The 24516-nt window shown below is 35.7% G+C and overlaps 1 protein-coding gene across 9 annotated transcripts in view; it reads right to left on the reverse strand.

The window, feature by feature from the left end:
• Window positions 1-24516, reverse strand: part of LOC106879649 (protein boule-like) — a 104567-nt gene that overhangs the window by 63341 nt on the left and 16710 nt on the right. For 6 of the 9 annotated variants that reach the window (XM_089343436.1, XM_089343435.1, XM_014929310.3 and 3 more), the window contains exons 2-4: window positions 15793-15909; window positions 6211-6314; window positions 4855-4912 (exon numbers count right to left, since the gene is read on the reverse strand). In XM_089343436.1, the coding sequence (XP_089199562.1) occupies window positions 4855-4912; window positions 6211-6314; window positions 15793-15909 (279 nt within the window). The remainder of the gene's footprint in view (window positions 1-4854; window positions 4913-6210; window positions 6315-15792; window positions 15910-24516) is intronic. The other 3 variants (XM_089343433.1, XM_052977200.2, XM_089343434.1) reach the window with 1 other exon arrangement.

A 24516-nucleotide genomic window follows, 5' to 3' on the forward strand; every position in this document is an offset into this window, starting at 1 on the left:
GTGTTGATGTTTGTTTGGTAGTTTTTGCTATTTAATAAAGAATCCACAGCTAATTCCATAAATATATCAGATAGATAGACTGGTAGTGTTAACAAAATCATATTTCTCTATTTAGTTTTGTTTTCTATTCTATAATGGCAATGTGCTGTGTCTCCCAATAAATACAAATATATATACACACACACTTTACAACATGAGTGTTTAATTTCTATTATGTATAGATATATGAGAATGCTTGTCACAGATAAATATATATGTGAATGTGTATTTTTTTTTTTTTTTGTTGGTCTTTTCCTTTTAAAAACTTTCCTTAGTCTGTTACTGGATTCCTTATGTCTATATTGAACCGTATCTCTATCTAGTCATAAGTCCAGGAACAAAATTTGCTTCGGAGGCAAATTTTTCAGGGGGATATTTTCAAAGCGTTTTCGTTGCCCCACCAAAATTTTAAGGTGGTGTGCTCGCATTCCCTCTTCCTAAGCCTATGTATCTAGTCGATCAATGGAGACTCTATAAATATATCCAACATAAAGAATGCTTCTGCAATAGTACTTAAAGCGATATGCATATGTATGCACATGTACACGTTACATATTTACATGTATATATATACATATATAAAATACATGCATACTTTACATAGAAATAGAAATAAATATATACAAATTTTTTTAACTTGAAGTATTCCTTTATTCTTTTACTGGTTTCAGTCATTGGACTGTGGCCATGCTGGGGCACCAACATACAATTTTTAAACTAAAGACACCCTTCCATAAGCCATCAAAAATAGCTAAGAAAAAATAATAGGGGAGAAAAAAACAAAAAAACATCACAGCCGAACATATAACCAAAACTATTGCTTGATACATGAACTACATTCTAGCAATCATTAAAACAGGAAAAAAAAAAAAACATTTACAATTTTAAACCAAACAACGTGATGATACATACCCTTTTCATCAGAAAATCATAGAAACAAAATAGCAGAAAATCAAAGTATAAGTAAAAGATTTGAAAACATTGAGACATAAGATTATGGAATAACAGTTTAAAATATAAAACAGAAAAAAAAAATCTTACATTATTACATATGAAAAAAATATTTTTTTCTCTAAATCCATTAAGTTACTTTATTAATTTAAAGGTTTTATAGAAGTATTTACTGAGCCCAACTCAAAAATAGAATTGATTTTTTTTTTTTTTGGCTGCTAAAAAAAAACAAATTTTATATATAAATGCATAAATAAATAAAATAAATGAAGAATAAAGCATGTAAACCAACAAATCTTTTATATCTTTTATATCCACTCATTGGACTGCAGCCATGCTGGGACATGGTCTTGAAGGGTTTATAGTTGAACAAATTAATCCCAGTACTTACTGTTTATTTTAAGGGTCTCTTTTGCCAAACTGCTATGCTATGAGGACATAAACAAACCACCACCAGTTCTCATGCAGTAGTGATGGTAACAAACACCACACGCACACAATGAACTGCTTTCAATTTCTATTTACAAAATCCACTCACAAGGTAAGGTCTTGATCATCCTGGGGCTGTAGTAGAAGACACTTGCCTAAGGTACTGTGTAGTGAGATTGAACCCAAGACCACATGGTTAGGAATCAAACCTTCTCATTCACACACTGAACATAGAGACATTTAGCTGAACCCTTTTGTTCCCATATTTCTTTTGAGATACTCTCTCTTTCTTTCATTTAATTCTTAATATAACAAAGAATTTAGTTATCATTAAGCTAGTGTTAGGAACATAAATTGTGACTAAGGCTTGGTGGAAGATTTTAATTCAAAGCTTTTGAAAACAAGACATTTGTACTACAGAGCCAGAGGTTGGTCTCAGCCGGGTTGGTACCAAAAGGGTTAAATAATAAACTTAGTGAAACATTTCTTCCGTCCTTGTTTTCATATACATTTGCTGCTTTCTTCCAAGGAGATTTAGTTTAGATTTCCCTTGGGGCTGGCCAGATTGGAGCAATCTCGAGTATAACAAGCCGGAATTGCAAAGATAATCTGGAACTCAACTGAGGACAGAAAACTCCGAATGTTTTCTTTGTATCGTCTGTCTGGATGTTTTGCGTTCTTGTCCCATTTTTGTATTTTTATATATAATGGTGTAACTTATATATATACATACACACACACACATATATATATATACACACATATATATGCACACATACACATATACGTGTGTATATATATACGTGTGTATATATATATATATATATATATATATATATATAGAGATAGATAGATAGATAGATAGATAGATAGATAGATAGATAGATAGATAGTAAAATAAGAAATAGAAAGATTTTGGTCCAGTATTATATATTAGAAAAAAATTATCAGAAAAGCCATTTCTATTCATTTTTTCAAATATATATTATATATATATATATATATATATATATATATATATATATATACATACATTCACGTGTGCATATATGAATATCTACACACACACACACATATATATGTGTATATATATATATATATATATATATATATATATATATATATATATATATATATATATATGAATATATACATACTTATAATAGGTATGCATGCATGCGTGAGTGTGTATACTTGTGTCTCCTTGTCTACACATCACGGTAGTTGCCAAGTGTCACCTATAACACAAGCAGTGTCATTCACTTCTAATCTTTAGTGGAAACATGTCTGGCCATGGGGAAGAGCTGCCTTGCTTGGAAAAAGGTGAGAGTTGGCGACAGGAAGGGCATCCAGCAGCAGAAAGCTATACTTAAAAGATAGCATTTTAACTTAGCACCAACTCCATCATATGGCACCTATAAACAGCTACGGAAAACAAACAAGCAATAGAAAGATACACTATTGTTATCTGAGCTCGATGTGAATCTAAAATAGAGAATAAAAAATCCCAACGCCAAAAAGAAATTCTTCAACTCTAATAACATGCAATATTTCCATCAAGATTACCAAATGGTGTAGCTTATATAATAATGACTAACACTGCATTTAATAATAATATTACTATTATTATTATTATTTAATCAACTGGTCGTCTTTCTACTTTATACACTTCACCTTGCTTACAAACAAGAAAACATCTCAACAACTTTCTCTAATGAGAAGTTTCTATCTGAGACTGCTGCTAAAAAGAATGTATTCTCTCCTGAGTGTGTGTATATGTATGCAACTACATATACTGATACACACAAACACACACAAAGTGTGTGTTTGTGTGTGTGTGAAAGAAGCAAGGAGATACAGAAAAAACATAGACTAGTCACTATAGAATTTCAGAAATCTCTCTATCTCTTTGGCAATGATACAAGCAATAGAGGAAGTTTGTCAGCAGTTGTGGTTGGTAAGTAAAAACCACTCAGGATTCCACTCATAGACAAAAAAAAAGAAATAAAAAATAAAAAAAAACATTGTTTTTATTTTTATTTCTATTACTTTTAACCACCCATTTTTAGCTTCATGAAAGAACATTTCAATGCCAACCTCTTCCAAACCAACCCTGTTCTTCTATTCAAATTCAAAACTATGAAACTGATAAGAGAATCGGTCATATTATTCAAGTTATATAAAAATATGCCCTATCAGACAATGTAATAAAACACGATTGGTGTTTCCTGGACTATTAACCACCATTTTAGAGTGCATATTTACAATATTTGTATCTGCATTGTGATTCTGTCAGATCTCTGGTCACTATCAGCTTTCGTATTCATGTATTTATATTTAGCCCAACACTGGATTCATACTCGGTACTCAATGGCCTAGTGGCTAACACGGCCATTCACCTTAGTTTAGTAATAAATGTTTCTAGTTCTAATCTAGTTTGGGTTATTATATATTTTGGAAATAAAACACCCGGTGATGATCAGTTACCAAAGTGATGTAGATATAAATATTGTCGAAACACAAAGTTTTCTGTTAAATTATTATTTTAGACATTTACATCTTTTATCTTTTACTTGTTTCAGTCACGGGACTGCGGCTATGCTGGGGCACAGCCTTGAAGGGTTAAGTCAAACAAATTGACCCCCAGTACTAATTTTATTGGTCTCTTTTGCTAAACTTATAGGTTATGGGGACATAAACAAACCAACACCAGCTACCAAGCAGTGGTGAAGGAGAGACACAAACGCATTCTCTCTCTCTCTCTCTCTCACTCACACACACACACACACACACACACACACACACATACAACGGGCTTCAAACACAGTTTCCATCTACCAAATTCACTCACAAGATTTTGCTTGGCCTAGAGCTAGAGTGGAAGCACTTGCCAAAGGTGCCATGCAGTGAGACTAAACACAAAGCCACTTGGTTGCAAGACAAGTTTTTTAACCACACAGCTATGCTTTACTAATAACAATTTTACAACCCTCACAGAATGCCAAGTCAGGAAAGTCTGAGGAACCCAAAAGCTAGCCCAGCTATGTCCATGGTAACCAGATTAATCCGTCAAGTAGGCACACCACAGATGTCTCAGCATGACCATTATACAATGAATGGGTGAATAACTGGACGTTTGTGTTACAGACCTGGCTCACAATAACAGAAGAAATTTACACTGTCCATCAGCATCATCATTTAATGTCCGTTTTCCATGGGTTGGATGGGTTGCACAGTTTGGCAGGATCCAGCAAGCCATGTCAACTGGGTATCCTTCCTCATGCCAACCACATTACAGAGCGTACATGGTGCTTTATTTTCTTTTTCATGTGGCACTAGTACTAGTGAGGTTTCCAAGTAACTTGCAAGACAGGAAAAGATCAGGGGAAAAGAGTGATAATCAGTAGCATCTAAGCAAGTAAAAAATAAACTCACCTCTTTTTTTAATATTCTATCAGCATCTTCTTGATTTTCAAATGTTACAAACCCATAACTAAAAAGGAAATAAGATAGTTATTATTTAAAAATCATGCGAGATCTTGGATGTTACAGGATTTCAAATGCAGAAGCAGAAAATTCCTTAACAATTCAGAGTTGGAGAAAAATGAATTCATTCCTTCTCAATATCTCACTCAACTTTAGTAAATCCTGAGTAGGAGCCAAAAAGAGTGAATTATTAGCAGAAATTTACTGCAAAAATATCACATTTATACATGTGCATATGTATGGGTACATACACAAACACAATACAAGACATTCTAAGCATTCATCTGATCCAGACAGTTGTTCTCTCTCTCTCTCTCTCTCTCTCTCTCTCCTCCTCTTTCTCTCTTCTTCTCTGTATGTATGCATCACAATTCTTGTTTTTAAAAGAAAATCTAAATATTTCATCTGTAATAAAATATGAATATGAGCTGGGCAGAATTGTTAGCACAGCAAGTGAATTGCTTAACAGCATTTCGCTTGTCTTTACATTCTGAATTGAAATGCAATCCTGGTTGACTTTGCCTTTCATCCTTTTGCGATTAGGGGGTCAATGTAATCAACTTAAATACTCCTGGGTATGAGTATAAAAACTATACCTCTCTGTCAAGCTAGTGTGGTAGAGTAGGCTCATCAAACCAGTATGGCCTCAAACCATTCTCTGGTGGAGAGAACATGCTGAGGCTTTTGTTCTAAAGTGGACTGAACATGAGCAATTCAATTCAAAATGTGTGTGTTCGTGTGTGTGTGCATGTGTAGGTATAGATATACATATGCAAATTAAACTGATTTTTGATATTTGTTCAAGCCCCCAACTAGATTTGTACTAAAAGCAAGTACTCCAACATCATTACAAAAGAAAATACATGCACACAACTATACAATTACACCAAGCGTGTGTGACCAGATCAGTCAAGCTGGCTGCTTTCCAGTTGGCTGTGTCAAGTCTGACTGTAATCACAAGAAGTTTTATTAGAATGGTTAACCAAGATCCTTAAATTTAATATAGATCATTGTGACTACTTTCTGGTTGGCAGAAAAAAAAGAGTGTCTTCCCTTGGTCAAGGCAAACATCTTGTCTGGTAAAGAGGAGGTTTGCCTACTTTCTGTCAATAAATCTGCTCACACAAATACACACACACGCGATGATAAAGGCACGCACACTCATGTACATACATGTTTGTATGTATGTGTGTATGTTCTACATACATATATATATATATATATATATATATATATATATATATATATATTGTTCTATTTGGAAGACAAACATTTCCTCCAAAGCAGAATTAAAAGTTAACTTACCCTTTGGACACCCCACCTCTGTCTGCAATTATCTTTGTGTCTTTCACTGTTCCATATGATGTGAAAAAAGCTTTCAATTCTGCTTCTGTCGTCTGTGAAGGAGACTGTTATAGTTTAAATGAAACTCACTAACATTCAAATATATATATTTCACAGTGAAGAAAAATTTCGTCAAAATATTTTCATTTCGTAAAATAAATCACAAAATAAATAACATTAATAAATCACTTGAATTTTAATATGAACCTGTTGAGAGGATGACAGAAACTATTCAACTACAAGAGTTTTTTAAAATTAACATTAAACACATCAATAATTGATTATTAATTTACATCAAATATATTGGTCTTCACAATAAACTAAAATTTGTATATCAAATCTATGGCTGTCTTAAAATAATTGAAGAGTGTGTGCATGCTTCAGAAGGGACCGATTACAAATTCAATCATGAATGGATCTAATATGTCCACATTAGACTGCATTAGATGCCTTTTATTCACTACTGCCCACTTTAACTTCTACATGCTGCATCAATATTTCCTTTCAGTGATGCATATATAGAGATTTATATATGTGTATGTATGTATGTATGTACATGTGTGTGTATGTATGTACGTGTGTGTGTGTATATATATATATATATATATATATATACACACACACACACACACACACACACATAAATGTGTGTGATGAAGCATGATCTTCGAATGTTGGGCCTCACAGAGGCAATGATAAATGACAGACCCTTGGCAATATGCTGTGCTTAAGAAGATTTGTCAAGCCAAGTAGAATCGTATATATATATATATATGTGTATATATATATATATATATATATATATATATATATATATATATATATATATATATATATATATATATATATATATTCTACACCAGCATGGCCTCAGCCAGTACAATTTTATATTATATATGTCGGATTATGATTGCTTCTGATATCTATGAAGGTGACAGGAGCTTTGATAAAGGATTACCTGGAATTCAACAACAAATTTAAGTCAAGAATTAATAAGGAACTGCATGTGAACCACTCAAAATGCTATGAACATCAGCCAATCACCATCAAATTATACTGCATGGTATCATAGAAGAATATAATCCCAGATATAAAAACAGGGCAGTTAGAACTGCAACACTTTACACATCACATTCGCTTGATTAGACAAACCTGGGATTAAGTAACAACTAAGGAAGTCGATTGGCCTACAAAAATAGCAGCCAGAGATCAGTGAAATTACAACCTACCACCTTCCAAACAGAAGGCATGGTAAGAAGAGACCCATCATATATGATCGGTAACATTCTAGTTATATTATCAACATCATTATCATTTAACATCTGTTTTCCATGCTGACATGGGTTGGATGGTTTCATAGGATCTGACGAGCTAGAGGGCTGCACCAAGCTCCAAATGTAATTGATATTTAGAAAGGCAAATGTCATTGCCAAGCATAGCATACTAAAGCTAGTTTACGTATTGGTTTATATATTTCAGTATTACTAAAAATTATTACATAACTGATTTCTAAGTTTTCACATCTGAATTACAAAACTAATTATATTTCTTAGCAATAAAGCTTAAGATTTTTTTTAAATTCTTTATTCATAAAATTGAAATGCCTTTCTTCTGTAGAAGCAAAGTTTTCTGGTAAATTGTTATATAACACCACAATATTGCTGGTGCTATTTTATCAGGTTGGTTCCAGAAGAGCTTAAATGCAAAGTATAGCAGTAGATAAGAATATTGACAGCTAAGTCAGTTAACCCCTTAGCATTCAGATTATTGCCATATGTAATACTTATTTATTCACATTGATTTGGATTAACCATGCATTATTTTTGTAGTTTTGAAATTTCAATGATGTGATTGCTTATGTTTTGAAAGGCCAGATTTGGCCAGTTTGAACAAAAAAAACAGGTAGAAAATTTGGGGCCGGATATGGCTGAGTTAAATGCTGAAGGGTTAAATAGTGGACAAGCAAGCAGATGTGAGTTTGGCAGTGCTGTTCCTAGCACTACTTTGTATCAGTGATCTAAATTACCTAATTGATGGTAATCTATTAATTCTCTCCATGTTTTCCCTAAACTGGAACTAATGCAAGTAGAAAAAACATTTTCTTTTGTAAGACAAAAAGACATTATAAAGAGAAGAGTGTCAATCATCAACTAGAGTGCACCTAGAGTTGGTATAAGAGTTTTAAATATAATAATTGAAAGAAAACAACTAAAGAGAATAAAATCTGGAACTTGCACAAAAGAAAGAAATATTTGATAGAAATCTGGATATTTGAAACATTTCAAATTTCTTTCTGAAGAAGGGATTTTTTTCATACATTTGCTTGAAATGTAAGATACAACGCAACTGACAATGAGTTATGAATGACAAACAGATAGGAGTTGAAAATTACTTTGAAAGACCTTCTTCTAATAAACACATCAGCAGTGTACCTGTTTGAATGAGTGAAAGACCCAAGTGCAACCAATTATTTTCCTAATCCAAGGTTTACATACAACCCATAGACTAAGCTTATATCAATGATCCTAGCTTGGCTGTTAAGATCTATTCTTTGAACGATAGCTGGAATTAGGCCAGTCTTCTATATATGTAACCCTTTCTGAATGTTTGTCCAGAGTGACTTCAGTTTAATAATGACAACTTGAAAACAGAGTCAATGTTTGCAAGCTCATTCAAAACACAAGTCAAAGTTGCAAGTCTGTTTTAGTTTCATTGATATTTTATAAGAATTTGGCTGCTATTTCTAGTGGGCTGAACAACCACAATGAGGCTCCCATGTTGGTTCATTATTAAATATGTGGTTAATAAATTATGTAGGTTCATGTTTAGTTACTAGACAGTCTTCTTAACACTTGGAGATTCCTTTCTGCTGCTACTTTATAGATTTTATACAGAAAGTAACTTTCTGTATAAAAGAACTTGAAACAATCCTAGTTAGCTATCATAATCTGAACCAGCCATTGTATACAATTATTAAATAAGAATTTCAACCATAATCTTTTATCACACTTTTTTCATAATTCTCGAGTCTTAAAAAAGAATTCATTACACATGGAAGCTCAACGGCAACAAAGATCAAAGAATTTTGTGTAAATTTCTTATGTTCTCACTCGTAATTTAGCATTGTTTTAGAATTTTACCTGACATATAATTGTCATTAATATATAGAAAGACAAAGGCAGTGAGCTGACCGAATCATTAGCATGCTGGTCAAGATGCTTAGCAGTATTTCATATCTTTATGATCTGGGTTCAAATTCCGCCAAGGTTGACTTTACCTTTCATCCTTTCGGGGTCAATAAAATAAGTACCAGTTGAAATTCTGGGGTTGATCTAATTGACTTAACCCTCCCCCAAAATTGCTAACCTTGTGCAAAAACTTGAAACCAATACATAGGAAGACAGAATGGACTAAACAGAACAGGAAACACAGGGGATGGAAGAGTCACTGAAGAGGTCACAGGTGTGTGATAAAAGATTTCCAGACAATAGACCAATAATAAACGAGTGAGGAATGAATATATAGTTTATTTGGCAAGAAAAAAAAAATGACCATCCCAAAATATAACAACATGTCATTAATCTTCCTTGGGGACAGTGACAATGAATATGCAACAATGAAAGGGTTTAAACACACTATTTAAACAACATCTCGTTCTCATTATCTAATTAGATATCTTCAAGGTTTCAGCCCATTAAAGGAAGTACCACTCCACCTAAATGTCAGCAACACATACACACACAAAAAAAGAAACCAATGTAACACTTTGGGAATATACAAACAGAATTTGTATGCAAAACAAAATGAAAATCAAAAGCTTTATAATATCCACTTTGTAGCTGCTTGGTCAAATATCTTTTTATCTTTGACTTGTTTCAGTCATTAGACTGCGGCCATGCTGGAGCACTGGCTTCAAGAAATTTTAGTTGAATTGAATGAACTGACCCCAGTTCTAAGCCTCTTACGCACTTTACTGATCTCTATTACTGAACCACTAAGTTACAGGGATGTAACCACACCAACACTAGTTGCCAAGTAGCAGTGGAGCGACAAACGCATACACGCACAACAGACGTCTTTCAGTTTCTTTCTACCAAATCCGCTCACAAGGCTTTGGTCAGCCCATGGTTAGAGTAGAAAACACTTTGCCCAAGGTGCTGCACAGTGTGACTGAACCCAAAACCACATGGTTTATACAGAAAGTTACTTTCTGTATAAAATCTGTAAAGTAGGAATCTTCAGGTGTTAAGAAGACAGTCTAATAACTAAACTAATTTTCTCTCCTGTATTATGAAACTTTGTGCAGTTCTGAGATGGCACTGCATACCTTACAGCTAGCTGTATCATGAAATTTACTTGGTAAATAATGAAGAGATAAAAGCAAGGATTGAAGACAAATGACATTTTATCAGTAAACATTCTGTTTATTATTCATTTTTACCCACCTCTTTAAAAAATATACCCAGAGTTTCTAGTGGGACTGAACCCGGAACCATGTGGTTGGAATGCAAACTTATTACCACATAGCCATGCCTGTGCCTATCTTCATTGTTTTATCACTAAAAGTTAGTACCACTCTGATCTGACAGGACCAAATTTCAAACTGCTTAGAAACACATACAGAAAAACTGGTAAGAGATAAAATGAAAGTTGAAAACTTAAAATGAAATTAATATGTATGCATATATGTGCAGGTGTATGTGCACGTTTGTGTAATTATTACACATTCCAGTTTTAAAAATTAGAGAACCAATTTAATGTAAAGTACTCAATACATAAAAGTAGTGTATAAATAGTCATTTCTTTCACTTTAGAATGAGAACATTCAAATAAGGGAAAGCCATGTGTTTGCTTGTGTGTGTGTGAGAGAGAGAGAGAGAGAGAATGACAAGCAGGCAGGCAGAGAATGGAAGGTTAAGATGGGAGTTGTGGTTAATTGTAGGATTTATTTGTCTGTCAGTAAGCTATGAATTAATTAGGAGTATAAAGAATGTGAAGGAGGAAGCAAAAATGCCTCCCAAATGCCTTCTTTCTCGAGCATCTTACTTGCAGTTGATGAGAATACTGCCTATGCCTGTCACAGACTATGACACCTCCAGGTTGATTATACAATTAACACATGCTCAACTTCATTAAATATTTCCAGCATCTCAGTGATTATTCCTGAACCAGATGCATTCATATCTTTAAACTAAGCTTTCAATGTGCAACAGCTAGTTATTTTTTGTCGAATCCACTCACGACCCTCTCTTCACATGCAGCAACCTCTCTCTATGTATCATTTCCATGTATCTTTCTCAATATACTTTTCTCCAACAGTGTACTTTGACATGTGGAACTTCATGTCTCAGATCCTGGCATTCTAGGATTGCCTTTCAGTTTTCAGGGCTTTATCCTACATATATCCTCCTCTACAGCAAAACACCTGTTTCTGTCTCTCTGTCACACTCTAGTCTCTTAATCACCTGGCACAAAGGCCACCTCCTCCAAAACCCCACCCATTCTCAAAGGATTTTGTCTTGCAAGTTACTTGACAATCCCGCCAGTGCTGATGCCATGTAAAAAGCATCTAGTCCACACTAAAGTGGCTGGCATTACAAAGGGCATCTAGCTGTAAAAACCCTGCCAAAATAGACCTCACTGGTGCTAATGTCACACAAAAGACACTCAATCCATTCTCTAAGGTGGTTGGCGTTAGGTAGGGCATCCAGCTATAAAAACCATACCAAAACAGGGAAGCCTGGTGCAGTCTTCTGGCTTGTGAACTCCTGCCAAACCATCCATCCCATGCCAGCATGGAAAATGGACAGTAAATGATGGTGGTGGTGGTGGTGGCAGCAGCGGCGATGACGACGGCGACGACGACGATTACATTCCCACATCATTTTGCTTTCCACCGGGCTGGCACCTTGACTCAACCACAGACCCACTCTACTTCCTGCAGCTAGTTGTCTTGTAGAAACTCATGCTTGACTTGTATATTATAGGTCTCATCATTTACCTGACGCGCACGCATGCATGCATGCGCGTCTGTGTGCACCTGCATGTGCATGTGTGAGTGTGTAAGGCAATCATTTGGCAGAGGCTGTTTGGGTTGCAATATTTGGTCTGAATCTCTTCCTTTTGAATTCAAATCCACTGAGATTTAACTTTGCCTTTTATCTTCTCTGAGTCAATTAAGTAACTATTCACTCCCTCCCCTCAATATTCTGCTAAAGTAAAAGTGAGGGAGGGAAGAGAGTGCTTTGTCTGTTCCACTAGCATTACCCACTTACCAGCCAGCCACCACTCCCACTCTCCAGGTCACTTACTATTGACATCTATCACACTCTTTCTCTCTCTCTAGGATTCACCCTTTACTACTAACATCCATTACTCTCTCTGACATGTGATCACCTCTATAACAGTTCATCGTGGGCTCTATTTTCCATTATGCTCCTTCCAGCAATGTCTCTTCCATCGACCCTGACACCTACCATCTTGCCACACCAATCAAGCTTCTCCCATCACATTCTCACTTCCTTCACCCCCTCACCTAAGATCAACTTCTGCTATCACCCCCTCTATCATCAAACTGATAAAATATATAATATCATTAAAATAAATGCTGCGGGTTCAACTATTGGTCTCTTTCAGAAATATCAGCTGAAATAACAACTGTCTCAACGCATCCAAGACCAGAGGCAAAAAAGACTATTTATTAATTCTTCAAATTTATAAAATATGAAAAATTTCTAAGTAATATTCCCAAGCTAAAAAGCAGCTTTTGAAAACTTATATATCTTTAGTTGATATACCACACACCTGAATATCAAAGGTGATTCTTTACTTAGCAGCGTCAGTTCGTTATATGAACCAATGAACACAAGAAGGTTTATTTTTACAACCTTCTCATGAACCAGAAATATATAAATATATATATATATATTTCCTTCTGCCTTGTTGCAAAAAAAATATCTGAAATTCCTAAACAGATTCTGTAACTATTAAAAACTCCAATATTCCTTCTACCTACAAATGACACAAGCTGCATAAACTACCTTTATTAATCATCAGTTTGAACTAAAAACTCTGTTTACTTTTAATCAGAGTGCTGTAATGCCACCACCACCACCAACAACCGATTCTATCCCAGCCTGCTTAAGGCTTCCATAGCTCTTCAGGTTTTTCACAAGTGGCTAGACAATGATACTAGGCTTGCTGCTTGTGCATTTTCAGTAAGCTCTCTGATAACTTGCCAAGAATATCACTTCATGTGGACTCACTATTAGTAACACTGCTTACATAATATCAACTTTCCACCTACTCCTTAAAACACAGACGTGCTAGCCTTCCTGCCTATGTCAATTTATCAAGGATGCTAATTGTTAACGCTAATCTTTACCATATACATACACCCGTCTTCATCCAGGCATTAATTTCTACATTATCTCCAGCAGTTCTTCTTTCTATAGATCCTTATGATGAGAACCATATCATCTGTCGACAAGAGTGCCCTATATATACATACATACATATATATATATATATATATATATATATATATATATATTCTCACACACACACACACACACACATATATATATATATATATATATATATATATATATATATATATATATACACATATATATGTATGTATGTGTGTGTATGTATCTCTTTCAGGTGCAAGTATGGTAAGCACCAGCCGGAATGAACACACAGGAATACATTTATGTCTTCAGAAAAGGATTCAATAGCTCTTGTGAGCTATTTAAAAAGACCTATATTTCACATTAGTCATAGCACTATGAAAACACGCAACCAAATCAAAACATTACTAAATCAAGAAATGTTTAATGCTGTAACCACAGCCTAATTTAAATGATTATATATTTTGGTTTTCCACTACCACTGTCATATTAGCATCATGGGAAGGAAAGGGGGGGGGGCAAAAATGTCTGTTTTAGTCATATTTTCTCTCATCATTATCTTTATTTTGGAAAACGTATCTCATGCTACGTATATTGTTTATATATTTTCTAGTGCCAACTCCTGATGGCTACTGAATGCCATGAGATTTCTCACACCATATAACCCATCTGTTGTGTTTCTGAATTATCATACCAAATAAACATTAATCATTCTGATGATACCAACCAGCCCCAGATTCCATGATGTACCAACCACTCTCTTTGAAAGTGTTCAAATCCAAATTAAAATATTTCATCAGAAATTTTCATTATGTTCAAAAATCGGCTTACTAACAAACAAATTTATTTTACTAAATACCAACAAATTATTATCATTTAAAACATATGGTCACAAAAAGTTTACTCCTGAGAGACAACATTTATCATTCCTGAGGATTTTCAATAGGTCTATTCTGTTACTATATATATATATATATATATATATATATATATATATCATTTAACGTCCACCTTTCATGCTAACATGAGTGGGACGGTTTCACAAGAGCTGGCCAGGCAGAAGCCTGCACCAGACTTCTGTGACTGTTTTGGGAGAATTTTGACAGCTGGATGCCCTTCCTAACACCAACCACTCAGCAGGGTGAACTTAGTGCATTTTACGTGGCTCAAGCACAGGCGAGGTCAGTTTTGGCAAGGTTTTTTACAGCTGGATGTCCTTCTGAACACCGAACATTTTACAGTGTGGACTGGATGCTTTTAAGAAGCACCTGCACAGGGTCACCAAGTACTTGGATGACAAGACAAAAAAAAAAAAAAAACTTTCAAGAAGGGAGGGGACATTGGAAGAGGCAATCCTGTGTTGGATGATGAAAGGTTAAAGTGTGACAAAGAGACAGAAACAGGTGTCTTGCTGTAGAGGAAGTACAAGGTTACCCAGCCAGAGAGAGATCAGGAATGATAACAGAAACAGGTGTGATATATATATAAGGGTTAAGACCCCCTTTTGGTCATGAAAGACCATGAGACTGCAGCTAGAAAGTTCCCTTCCTAGGAACAAGTCCAGGCAAGATTGTTTACAGAAGACCAGCAGTTGACCATGCATACCAGCCTCCCCTCTCTACACCACTGATGTTATCCAAGGGAAAGGCAAAGGGGCCGATACAGCTTGGCACCTGGGATGTTGCAACTCATTGCAACAGATGAGTGAACAGGAGCAATGTGAAATAAAGTGTCTTGCTCAAGAACGCAACACAACAGCCTGGTCCAAGAATCCAACTCACAACCTCATGATTGTGAGCCCATGATTGTGAGTTCCTTCCAAGCACTGCTGTAAGCAGCGGAAGTGAGCTAGAATGTTAAAACTTAGTGCACATGTACACCAGAGCTCAAGGTCAATTTTTACCAAGCAGCTTTCCTCTGCGTGCTTTAGCTTCGTTACTATGGCAACAGTCCGGATACTTATTGATCTGACCTCATATATATATATATATATATATATATATATATATATATATATATATATATATAATGTATATATAATTATATTACATAATATATGTAAGTCAATTCAGCTAATTTCCCCCTTTTCTTTAAACAATTACCAAATTGAATGTTGGAAAAGAAATCTTACCGTTGTGGTAATTCCGCCAACAAATATCCTGTTTGGTATCACAGTTCCGTATTTTGGTGCCTGAGTACTTATCGGAGTACCAACGGGAGTAGGACATGGTGAAACATCAGAAGAGGACTGCAAAAAATAAATAAATAAATAGAGTTAATTCCTTTCTTCATGAAAAAAAGACGGATTCTTCTTTTACTCTTGTCTGTTGAAAATCTTTTGTAGACAAGCAAGAGTATTGCATATCTTTCAAAGTAACGTTCACCATTGTATACTGGCCATTAAGTATGCAATATGCAAGACAAAATGCAATGCTATTTTCCTGATTAGTTTGCGTAATTAATAACTAGCACAATCCTTTGACCTTTTAGTGGTTAATGACCAGCAGAAGCATTCAGGTTTTATTTGCAGAAATGTTTTTTAAAAGAACTTTCCAACTCCTAATAGCAGTTTCATGTGATGAGAATCAATTCTTCATTCAAAAAAGAAAACATTCTTTAAATAATTAAACCAGGAACATATTTCTTAGATATAAAGGAGTTATACTCCTATTTTAAGCTAATAACACCTAGCTGTTAGAACTAAGTATCAATTTGTTATTCAGGTAAAACTTTGACATGCATCTGCTTACCATCACAAAACCTGAGCCTTTTAGAGGACCAAATATACAATTATTTGGCCAAATCCCTTTTCAGACAAATAATGTAAGCAAAACAATTTGACTAGTGACACAGAGCTTTCAGAATCCTCAATTATTTTTAACCTGTTGTTGAAGTTGCAGACAATGTAGTTTAAGGAGTTGCTTTTAGGCATTACTAGCGGTGAAACCTGGCACTGTCCAGGCATGCACATGTGTATATGTGTGTGTGTGTGTGTGTGTGTGTGTGTGTACCTGCATATGTGCCGGTATACATGCATGTGTGCTCAGTTTACTCAGCTGAAAATGAGTACCAGCCAACTGATGGTGCAGCTCATCCTTGCTCCAGCTGTCACAGCCTCTATGTTCTACGATATCAAGGGATGGAAGGGGCCAAGAGAGTGTTAATGTTTGTTTACGACTACATAGGTACCTAAAAGCAATTAACAAAAAGTATGATGCATGCCACCAGGTTACAGGTTATGCCTGCTTGCAAGAGACAGCTAATTTTATATATATATATTATGTGTGTGTGTGTGTGTGTACACATATATATATATAATACAGAGGTATACACAGAAGTACATCTCATTACCTGTCAAACAGATTAAAGCACTCAAACAAATCAATGTAACAATCATGTGCGCATACATACATGTTTATACAGATATACATATCAATGAATGTGATGGGGGCTAAGTGGTTCATAGAAATGGCGATCATCATCATCATCATCGTCGTCGTTTAACGTCCACTTTCCATGCTAGCATGGGTTGGACGATTTGACTGAGGACTGGTGAAACCAGATGGCTGCACCATGCTCCAATCTGATTTGGCAGATGTACATAAAAATGGGGTACATATGAAAAATGTGGTGCGTGCATGCATGCGAGCACACACACACACACACGTGTACATGCATACGTTCAGTGAATATGTGAAGCACAATGAAAAAAGATGAAATATCCATATTTCAGAAATATCCATATTTCAGAAATCTAACATTAGAACCTTATTGTTTTCCTACATTTTTGATGTCACTGAGAATTGTCAGGGGTTCAGTGAAAAGTTGTTGAATGGTGCTATAAATGTAGGTAATTTATAAGATTATTAAAATCCTTCTTAAAGGAGTCAATACTACATAGGTAACTAATTTCTGTGTTCAAAGACTTCCTCGTTAACATTGTATGCATTGTATCAAAACAAAAAACCCGCATACACACAGTATCATTGTCTTAAGTTGCTATGCTTTATATTCACTCACTTGAAATCTTTGATTTGAATATTTCAGTGGCCTCTGCTTCACTCAGAAACTCACTTTATCAAGACCATGTCCATTATCAGATTCACTCCTAACTACATGTCACAGCAAATATTTCAGAGTTGCCTCCCTTCGTTCTCCCTTCGAACCAGTAGTTAAAGTTAATTTAAATAAACTTTAAATAAACTTTTTTTTAGCTAACTACATTTAAGCATGTTAGCCTCCACATTGCTCTCTAACAACTTTTCTAGGATGAGTTATTTTCCCTTTTGCACACACGCACGCACGACTGAGTAAATGCGTAAAAGTTAAAAAGAGCAACACCTAACAAAGCACCACATTTATCCTGTTTGATTTACATATTAAGATCATCCCGTTGCCATGATACAGTTATGTGAAAAGCTCGCCCAGTGAACTGATTCCACAAGTCACACCATCTCATTTGTTCTTTATGAGGCATTATACAAATAGTCATAAATCACCAGTGAACCAAGGACCTCCTGACAGTTCTGATTCCCAACATCAGCCAGGTTAATTTGTCAATAATATTATCAGTAAAGACGATAAGACATTACAATTTTTCATTTTGCCAGTCTTAAACTCTCCAAAACCTCACATAAACTTAATATAGAGGCTGATATATGGAAAATTTTACTATTTCTCATTAATTACTCTTTTGATATTTGTTAATCAGTGACATCTCATTGGTTTCTCCACTAAGTTATATCCATTTCTATTTGTTTTGCTTTTTTGTAAATTGCCAAACCATTATTAATTGGAGCTATGTAGGAGCTTTTTGATGATAGCTGTAAGATTTTTAAGGGCTATGAACTATAAAGGTAATGCAGAAATATTGGATGAAATTTGAAAGCAGTGACAGAAACTCTTGCATGTGGTAAAAATGTAAATGTTTACATTTCGGCTCAAGAAATCCAAATTATTTTTATAAGATGAGAAACCATATCTTCGAAACATGAAAGAGAGTTAAGAAAATATTGCGATCACCACTGCTGTAGTCATTGCCGTCATCATCATCAGAATAATTTAATGTCCACCTTTCCATACTTGAATGGATCAAATAGAATTTGTTGGGGGCAGGTTTTCTATGGTCTGTTGCCCTTCCTGTTGCCAACCATCACCTGTTCCCAAGCAAGCTGATATTTCCCCATGGCCAGACATGCTTTTTGCGAAAGACTGGAAACAAATAACCTCGCTTGTATGAAGAGGGTGTACATTTACAACCATCGCATGATGTCTAAGCGAGGGCACACACACAAACACACACAACAGGCTTCTTTCAGTGTCCTTCTACCAAGTCCACTTACAAGACATTTGCTCAAACTCTTGTGCCGTGAGACTGAACACACGACCAGACAATTGGCAAGCAAGCTTCTTTAACCACGCATCCACATCTGCATCTATGCCATGCCTGCCATAGACAAAACTTAATGTAATAATAAAGTAATGAAGAAAAACAGAAGAAAAAAAATGAACTACTAAACTATCTTGGAATTCAGTCATCAACAGTTAGCTATGCACACAAATTACTTTTTGAGAAATGATGCAACAAGTGAACAACAAACGCATCAGCATAAAGTGGAAGCAATTACCAAAGGGGAGAGAGTAACAAGATGAAGACAACTAACCAACCAATTCAGGAATAGATTTGGTAAGTATTGGAAAAACCACCAATTCTGAAATGTCTTTCTAACCATGCACAAAGGACAATGTTACAGAAAAGTTGGGATTTATAGGATTGCATTAAGCAGCTGTTGATAATTTCTTTGTTACAAAACTAAATAATTGTAAGTAATTATTATTAGACACATAATTATCTCATAGAAATGTAATAAATCACTGATGCCTAGATATCTGTATATTTTGCAAAGATTTTGAAATAACATTAACCATTTAGCATTTAATCCGGCCATATCCAGCCCAAAATATACTCCCCGATTTATGTTAAAACTGACCAGATCCAACTTCTCACACCTATATACAATGCGATTCTTTCAGTTGCCATCTACCAAATCAACTCAAATGGTTTTGGTCAGCCCAGAGCTATATATACTTGCTGAAGGTGTCACACAGTGGGACTGAACCTGCAACCATGTGGTGCAGGTGTGGGTGTATTACCACACACCCACACCTGCACCTGATGTTTGTGATATTAAACAAAAAGATTATTTCATAAGCATAAAATATGGTGTGTGGCAATCCTGCCTAACACAAATTCCAGGCTTAACTAGCTCAGTATCTAGTGAGGGTCCTTGCCCAAGTTATCTTAGAGATCTAAGATGGGTAAATAGTCTCTTATTCCCTAGCCTTTGTTTCACAAGGCAAGAGAATAAACTTCATAATAAATCCAGAGTTGAATTTCTAAGAGTTTGACTTGACACTTTTCGAGTGATTCCTTCAACCAAACTAGTGCTAAACATACTGCTCTGCACTTCTTTGGATCTCACCAGCAAAGCCTGATATCCCTTCACCTATGCGCATGCATGCACGCAGATATAGAAAATCACAGGTAAAAATCCAATATGATCCAAGATGGTAGTCCAATTGCTTAATCCAAGATAATCTGAGGTGCAGGGAGGGAACTGCAAGAATTAAGGTATTCCAAGGATTGAGTGAACTGGTAGGATTGAAGGGTACAAGTACACAATGAACAATGAAGGAAAAAGTGGGGAAAAAAAAAGATGCCCAGACAATCACCTCTAACACTATTCCTCAATTCAATCTCTCTTCCACAAGATCTTACATACCTTCTGCCTCTTTCAGTCCACTTCTTCCCTAACTTGCTTACTCACTTCATTCAACTATATATACCCACAATCTATACAGCTTGCTGATGGCATGTAGCTGCCAGCTTTCCTTTCATCTGGCCCCATCCAGATCCATCCCTTGTTCCCAGCCCTGCTTCAACACAAAAGCCCTTTATCACCAACACGATCCTTTACGGAATCTAACCACTGCCCCTTTGGTATTTCCATGCAGTAAAGGAGAGCTGGTTTTGGGGGTTGAAAATGCACCTGGGTCTTAAAACCTGTGATCACTTTTAAATTTTGAAACAGATTTATTAAAATGCCAAACCAGCCTCAACAATTCTTTGTTTCCCAATGGTAAATAAGAATTAAGAAGTTCAGGGGAGATCGAAGATACAAGGGAAAATTTGGAAAAACATGCTTAAAAGATCAAATGTTCGTATGAATTCCAATATTCAATATAGTCATCATCACCACCATTGTGCAAATGCACTCCAAGCTTGTATGAGTTTCTGAAAGGTTAAACAAGATCCAACAAGTTGGAGGACCACAGGTTAGGCTTTTTTACAGATAAATGCCTTCCTAATATCAATTACTTTTCAGAGCGTGCTAGGTGCATTTTTAAATCACCTGCCTCAGCAAGACCAAAGGGTCCTCTCGAAACCTGTATTGTTTCTACTTGGTTTGCTAACCAATGTGACAGAGTGCTACCAGCACTAGTGAGGTTGCCTCGTAACCTATGGGGTAAAAGAATTATCAACACTGCAATAGAAGAGAAGAGAACAGAGAAAGCTGACTTTAGGTGAAATGTTGGAAGTGAAATGTTACAATATGCTACACAAGATGGATTTGTTGTTGTTAGACATTTAAACATGATTCAGAAGGATAGAAGAAGGAGAGGCGGTAAGGTATGGATGGCAGAGGGAAGAGATTTCAGAATGCAAGGTCAAGTGAGATGGTACAGTCTGTAGAAGAAATGACAGAGATGCAAGTGTATGAGAAAGGTACAGATGGAGGAAGGAATTTAATAAGCACAGGTAAAATGCTTGCCTCGGTCACAGGTGGATTGGTGTGACGAGTGGAAGAGATAGCAGGGAGGTGAGAGTATAGACTTAGTACAGAGGTGAGAAGAGGTGATGGGAAGGTGTGAGGGCATAGACCAGGCAGTAGGCCACAGGATATTATACAGTATCCTATTATTTTAGTGGGAATTTTCACAAGCTGATGTGGGAGGTTGGATCCTCAGTTTGCCCTGGAACTTTCTCCAACCTTTTTCTTATTCTAGCCACTGCACTTCCAGAACACCCTCCCCCACTACCAACTAGCTCACCTAGGTTAATTAAAATTATCGACCATTTCTAGAAAGTAATATAGACATATGGGGAAATCTATTTCCTGAAAGTTCTTCGTACTTGTTGTCCTTGTGCAGCTGCTACATACGAAATCTGCATTCTCTGACAATCTGCCTACATATCTTGTATGTCCAATGTTTACACTAGTCACACCTTATAGAATTTCTATTGACTTCTGCTCTGCAAACAGAGAGCAAACATTTCCCTGTTGCTATAACAGCCTTGTCTTTCCTACTTACAAAAGTTTTAGTTTTCCAGATTTCACTTCCATATCTGAAATTTCTGCTTCAATTCTTCTACAGATTCTGCTGCAGGAGTAAACTCACCAGCATGCTACAGTTCCCAAGGGCAGCCTCTGTTATGGCTTGGAGGCAGCCAAGAACTTAGCTCTGATGCATCCCTACCTGCACACAATTCATTACCGAACATATTGCTCACTCACCTTACTGATTGTTCCTTGGCTCTCATGAACCATTTATCTACTCCTAGATTCCTTAGAAACCACCTTCCCTGCTGGAAATTAGAAATAGCAGCCAAATTTCTTTCAAATCACACCCTCATATTATAAACAAGAAGGATATATTGGACTGCATAGTGTGAGATAATACAGTGTTTATATATAAGCCTGAATAGTCATAGGTGAAACATTTTTGAAAATAGCTCTGTTTGGCCTGAGATTAAACAAACAGAACATATGAAAAACATCACAATTACAACATTCTCAAAAAATCTGAATGTCTATGTAATAACATCAAACTGTTTATTTTCTACCTGGCTCAAATAACAAATCTCAAGCTAGTTATAGGAAAGTGAGCCAACAGAAACATTAGGGCAATAAAATGCTTTGCAGTATTCGTTTCAGTACTCAACGTTCTAAGTTCAAATCTCATCACAATAATTTCACTTCAATAGTTTCTGTATTAAAGTGAAACTATCTGACATTACAATAGTGAGATGTTATTGTTTCACTTTTGACACATAATACTGCAATAGTGGAGGAGATGTGATATTGCACTGGGCTCGCACTAGGCAAAAAGTTTAAAAATTGGGGGGGCCTAAAACACTACATGGACCCTAAGTAAGGCATGCGTAAAAATTTGAATGAAATTAGTTGTGTAGTTCTCAAGTTTTAGGGATTCACAGACAGACAGACACACATTCTCATTTCTCTATATATAGATAATAAAAGCGAAATTCTGTCTGTCTGTCCATCTGGGACCCCTGTATCTCAGTCTACATTTGCTCTACATAGACATATTATATACCTCTTTGGAATCAAGATGATCCTGCCCTTCGTTTGGTTCTTGAACATCCAGCATTGGAATCAGGTCTGGATGAGGATTCGTTTGTTATATACTAACAGTTGAAAATTCAAATTTTGAAAGACCTCTAAAAATTTATGAACTTGCAAGTTTTTCATTTAAACTGAATTTCAAGTAATACCATATTGGTAGGGTACCAATAAATGCTTTATTATTATTATTGCTCTCTTTAGTTTTGGACTGCAGGCCCAATTAGCTCTCTGCAGGAGTTAGCTTATAATCCAGCACAGAGTGCAGCTTTTAAGCTGGTATTAAATATACTAACAACACAGCAGCAACACAAACACCAGAATAGCTGAACAGAGTATTATGGATTCACTTCCAATTGGAGTCAGAACCACTAAAAGAAACAGGTATGTACTTAGGGTTAGTTGACTCAATAGACTTAGTTAAAACAGTTTCAAGTTACAACCTTTTTGACTTTACATTGCTTTTATAAATTCATTTCAAATTTTGGCACAAAGCCAGCAATTTCGGGGGAGGAGGTAAGTTGATTACATCAACCCCAATGTTCAACTGGTACTTATTTTATTGATCCCGGAAGGATGAAAGGCAAGGTCAAGCTCGGCAGGATTTCAACTCAGAACATAAACATAGACAAAAGGCCATTAACCCTTTCGTTATCGTATTTCTGTTGAGATGCACTGTGTTTCTTTCAATTAATTTTAAATACAACAAAGAGTTTAGTAAAATAACTTAGTTATCATTAAGCTAGTGTTAGGAACATAAATTGTGACTAAGCTTTTATATGCACACACACATTTATATGCAATGGGCTTCTTTCAGTTTCAGTCCACCATATCCACTCATAAGGCTTTTGGTTGGCCCAAGGCACCTGCCCAAGGTGTTGTGCAGTGGACTGAACCTGGAATCCTGTGGTTGGGAAGCTAAGTCAGTTTATAGCATTATTTCATTCTTCACAGCAAAATCATAAAAATAGAAAAACTTAGATTATTCTACAAATTCATTTGTTAGAAATAGCAGCCAAAATGTCTTTTCAATACTGCTCTACTGTCTTAAAAAAGAAAGCATGTGGGTGAAAAAAAATTAACAGGATGGTCACTAGTGGAATGCCTTTGATAATATGACTATCCGTGTTGGTTGTCATGGAGTTAAATAACAATACATAAATACACACACAAGGTTAAGCAAGGTTACCAAATTCACTTTGCAACTACATGGTTTCATGACACCAGGGAGCAAGTGTATTCTCCTATAACCTCAAGCTGACCAGTGCCTTGTGAGTGAAATTCGGGAGACAGAAACTGCGTAGAAGCATGTCATGTGCATGTGTCTGGCATTAGGAAGGACATCTGGCCATAAAATACGACTTCAATAAGTATTGCTGAACTCATATATATACACACACACACGCACACTGCATACACCAGTGAACCAA

The sequence above is a fragment of the Octopus bimaculoides genome, chromosome 27 (assembly GCF_046866305.1).
Source record: "Octopus bimaculoides isolate indiv1 chromosome 27, ASM4686630v1, whole genome shotgun sequence".
In the NCBI taxonomy this organism is placed as follows: Eukaryota; Metazoa; Mollusca; class Cephalopoda; order Octopoda; family Octopodidae; genus Octopus; species Octopus bimaculoides.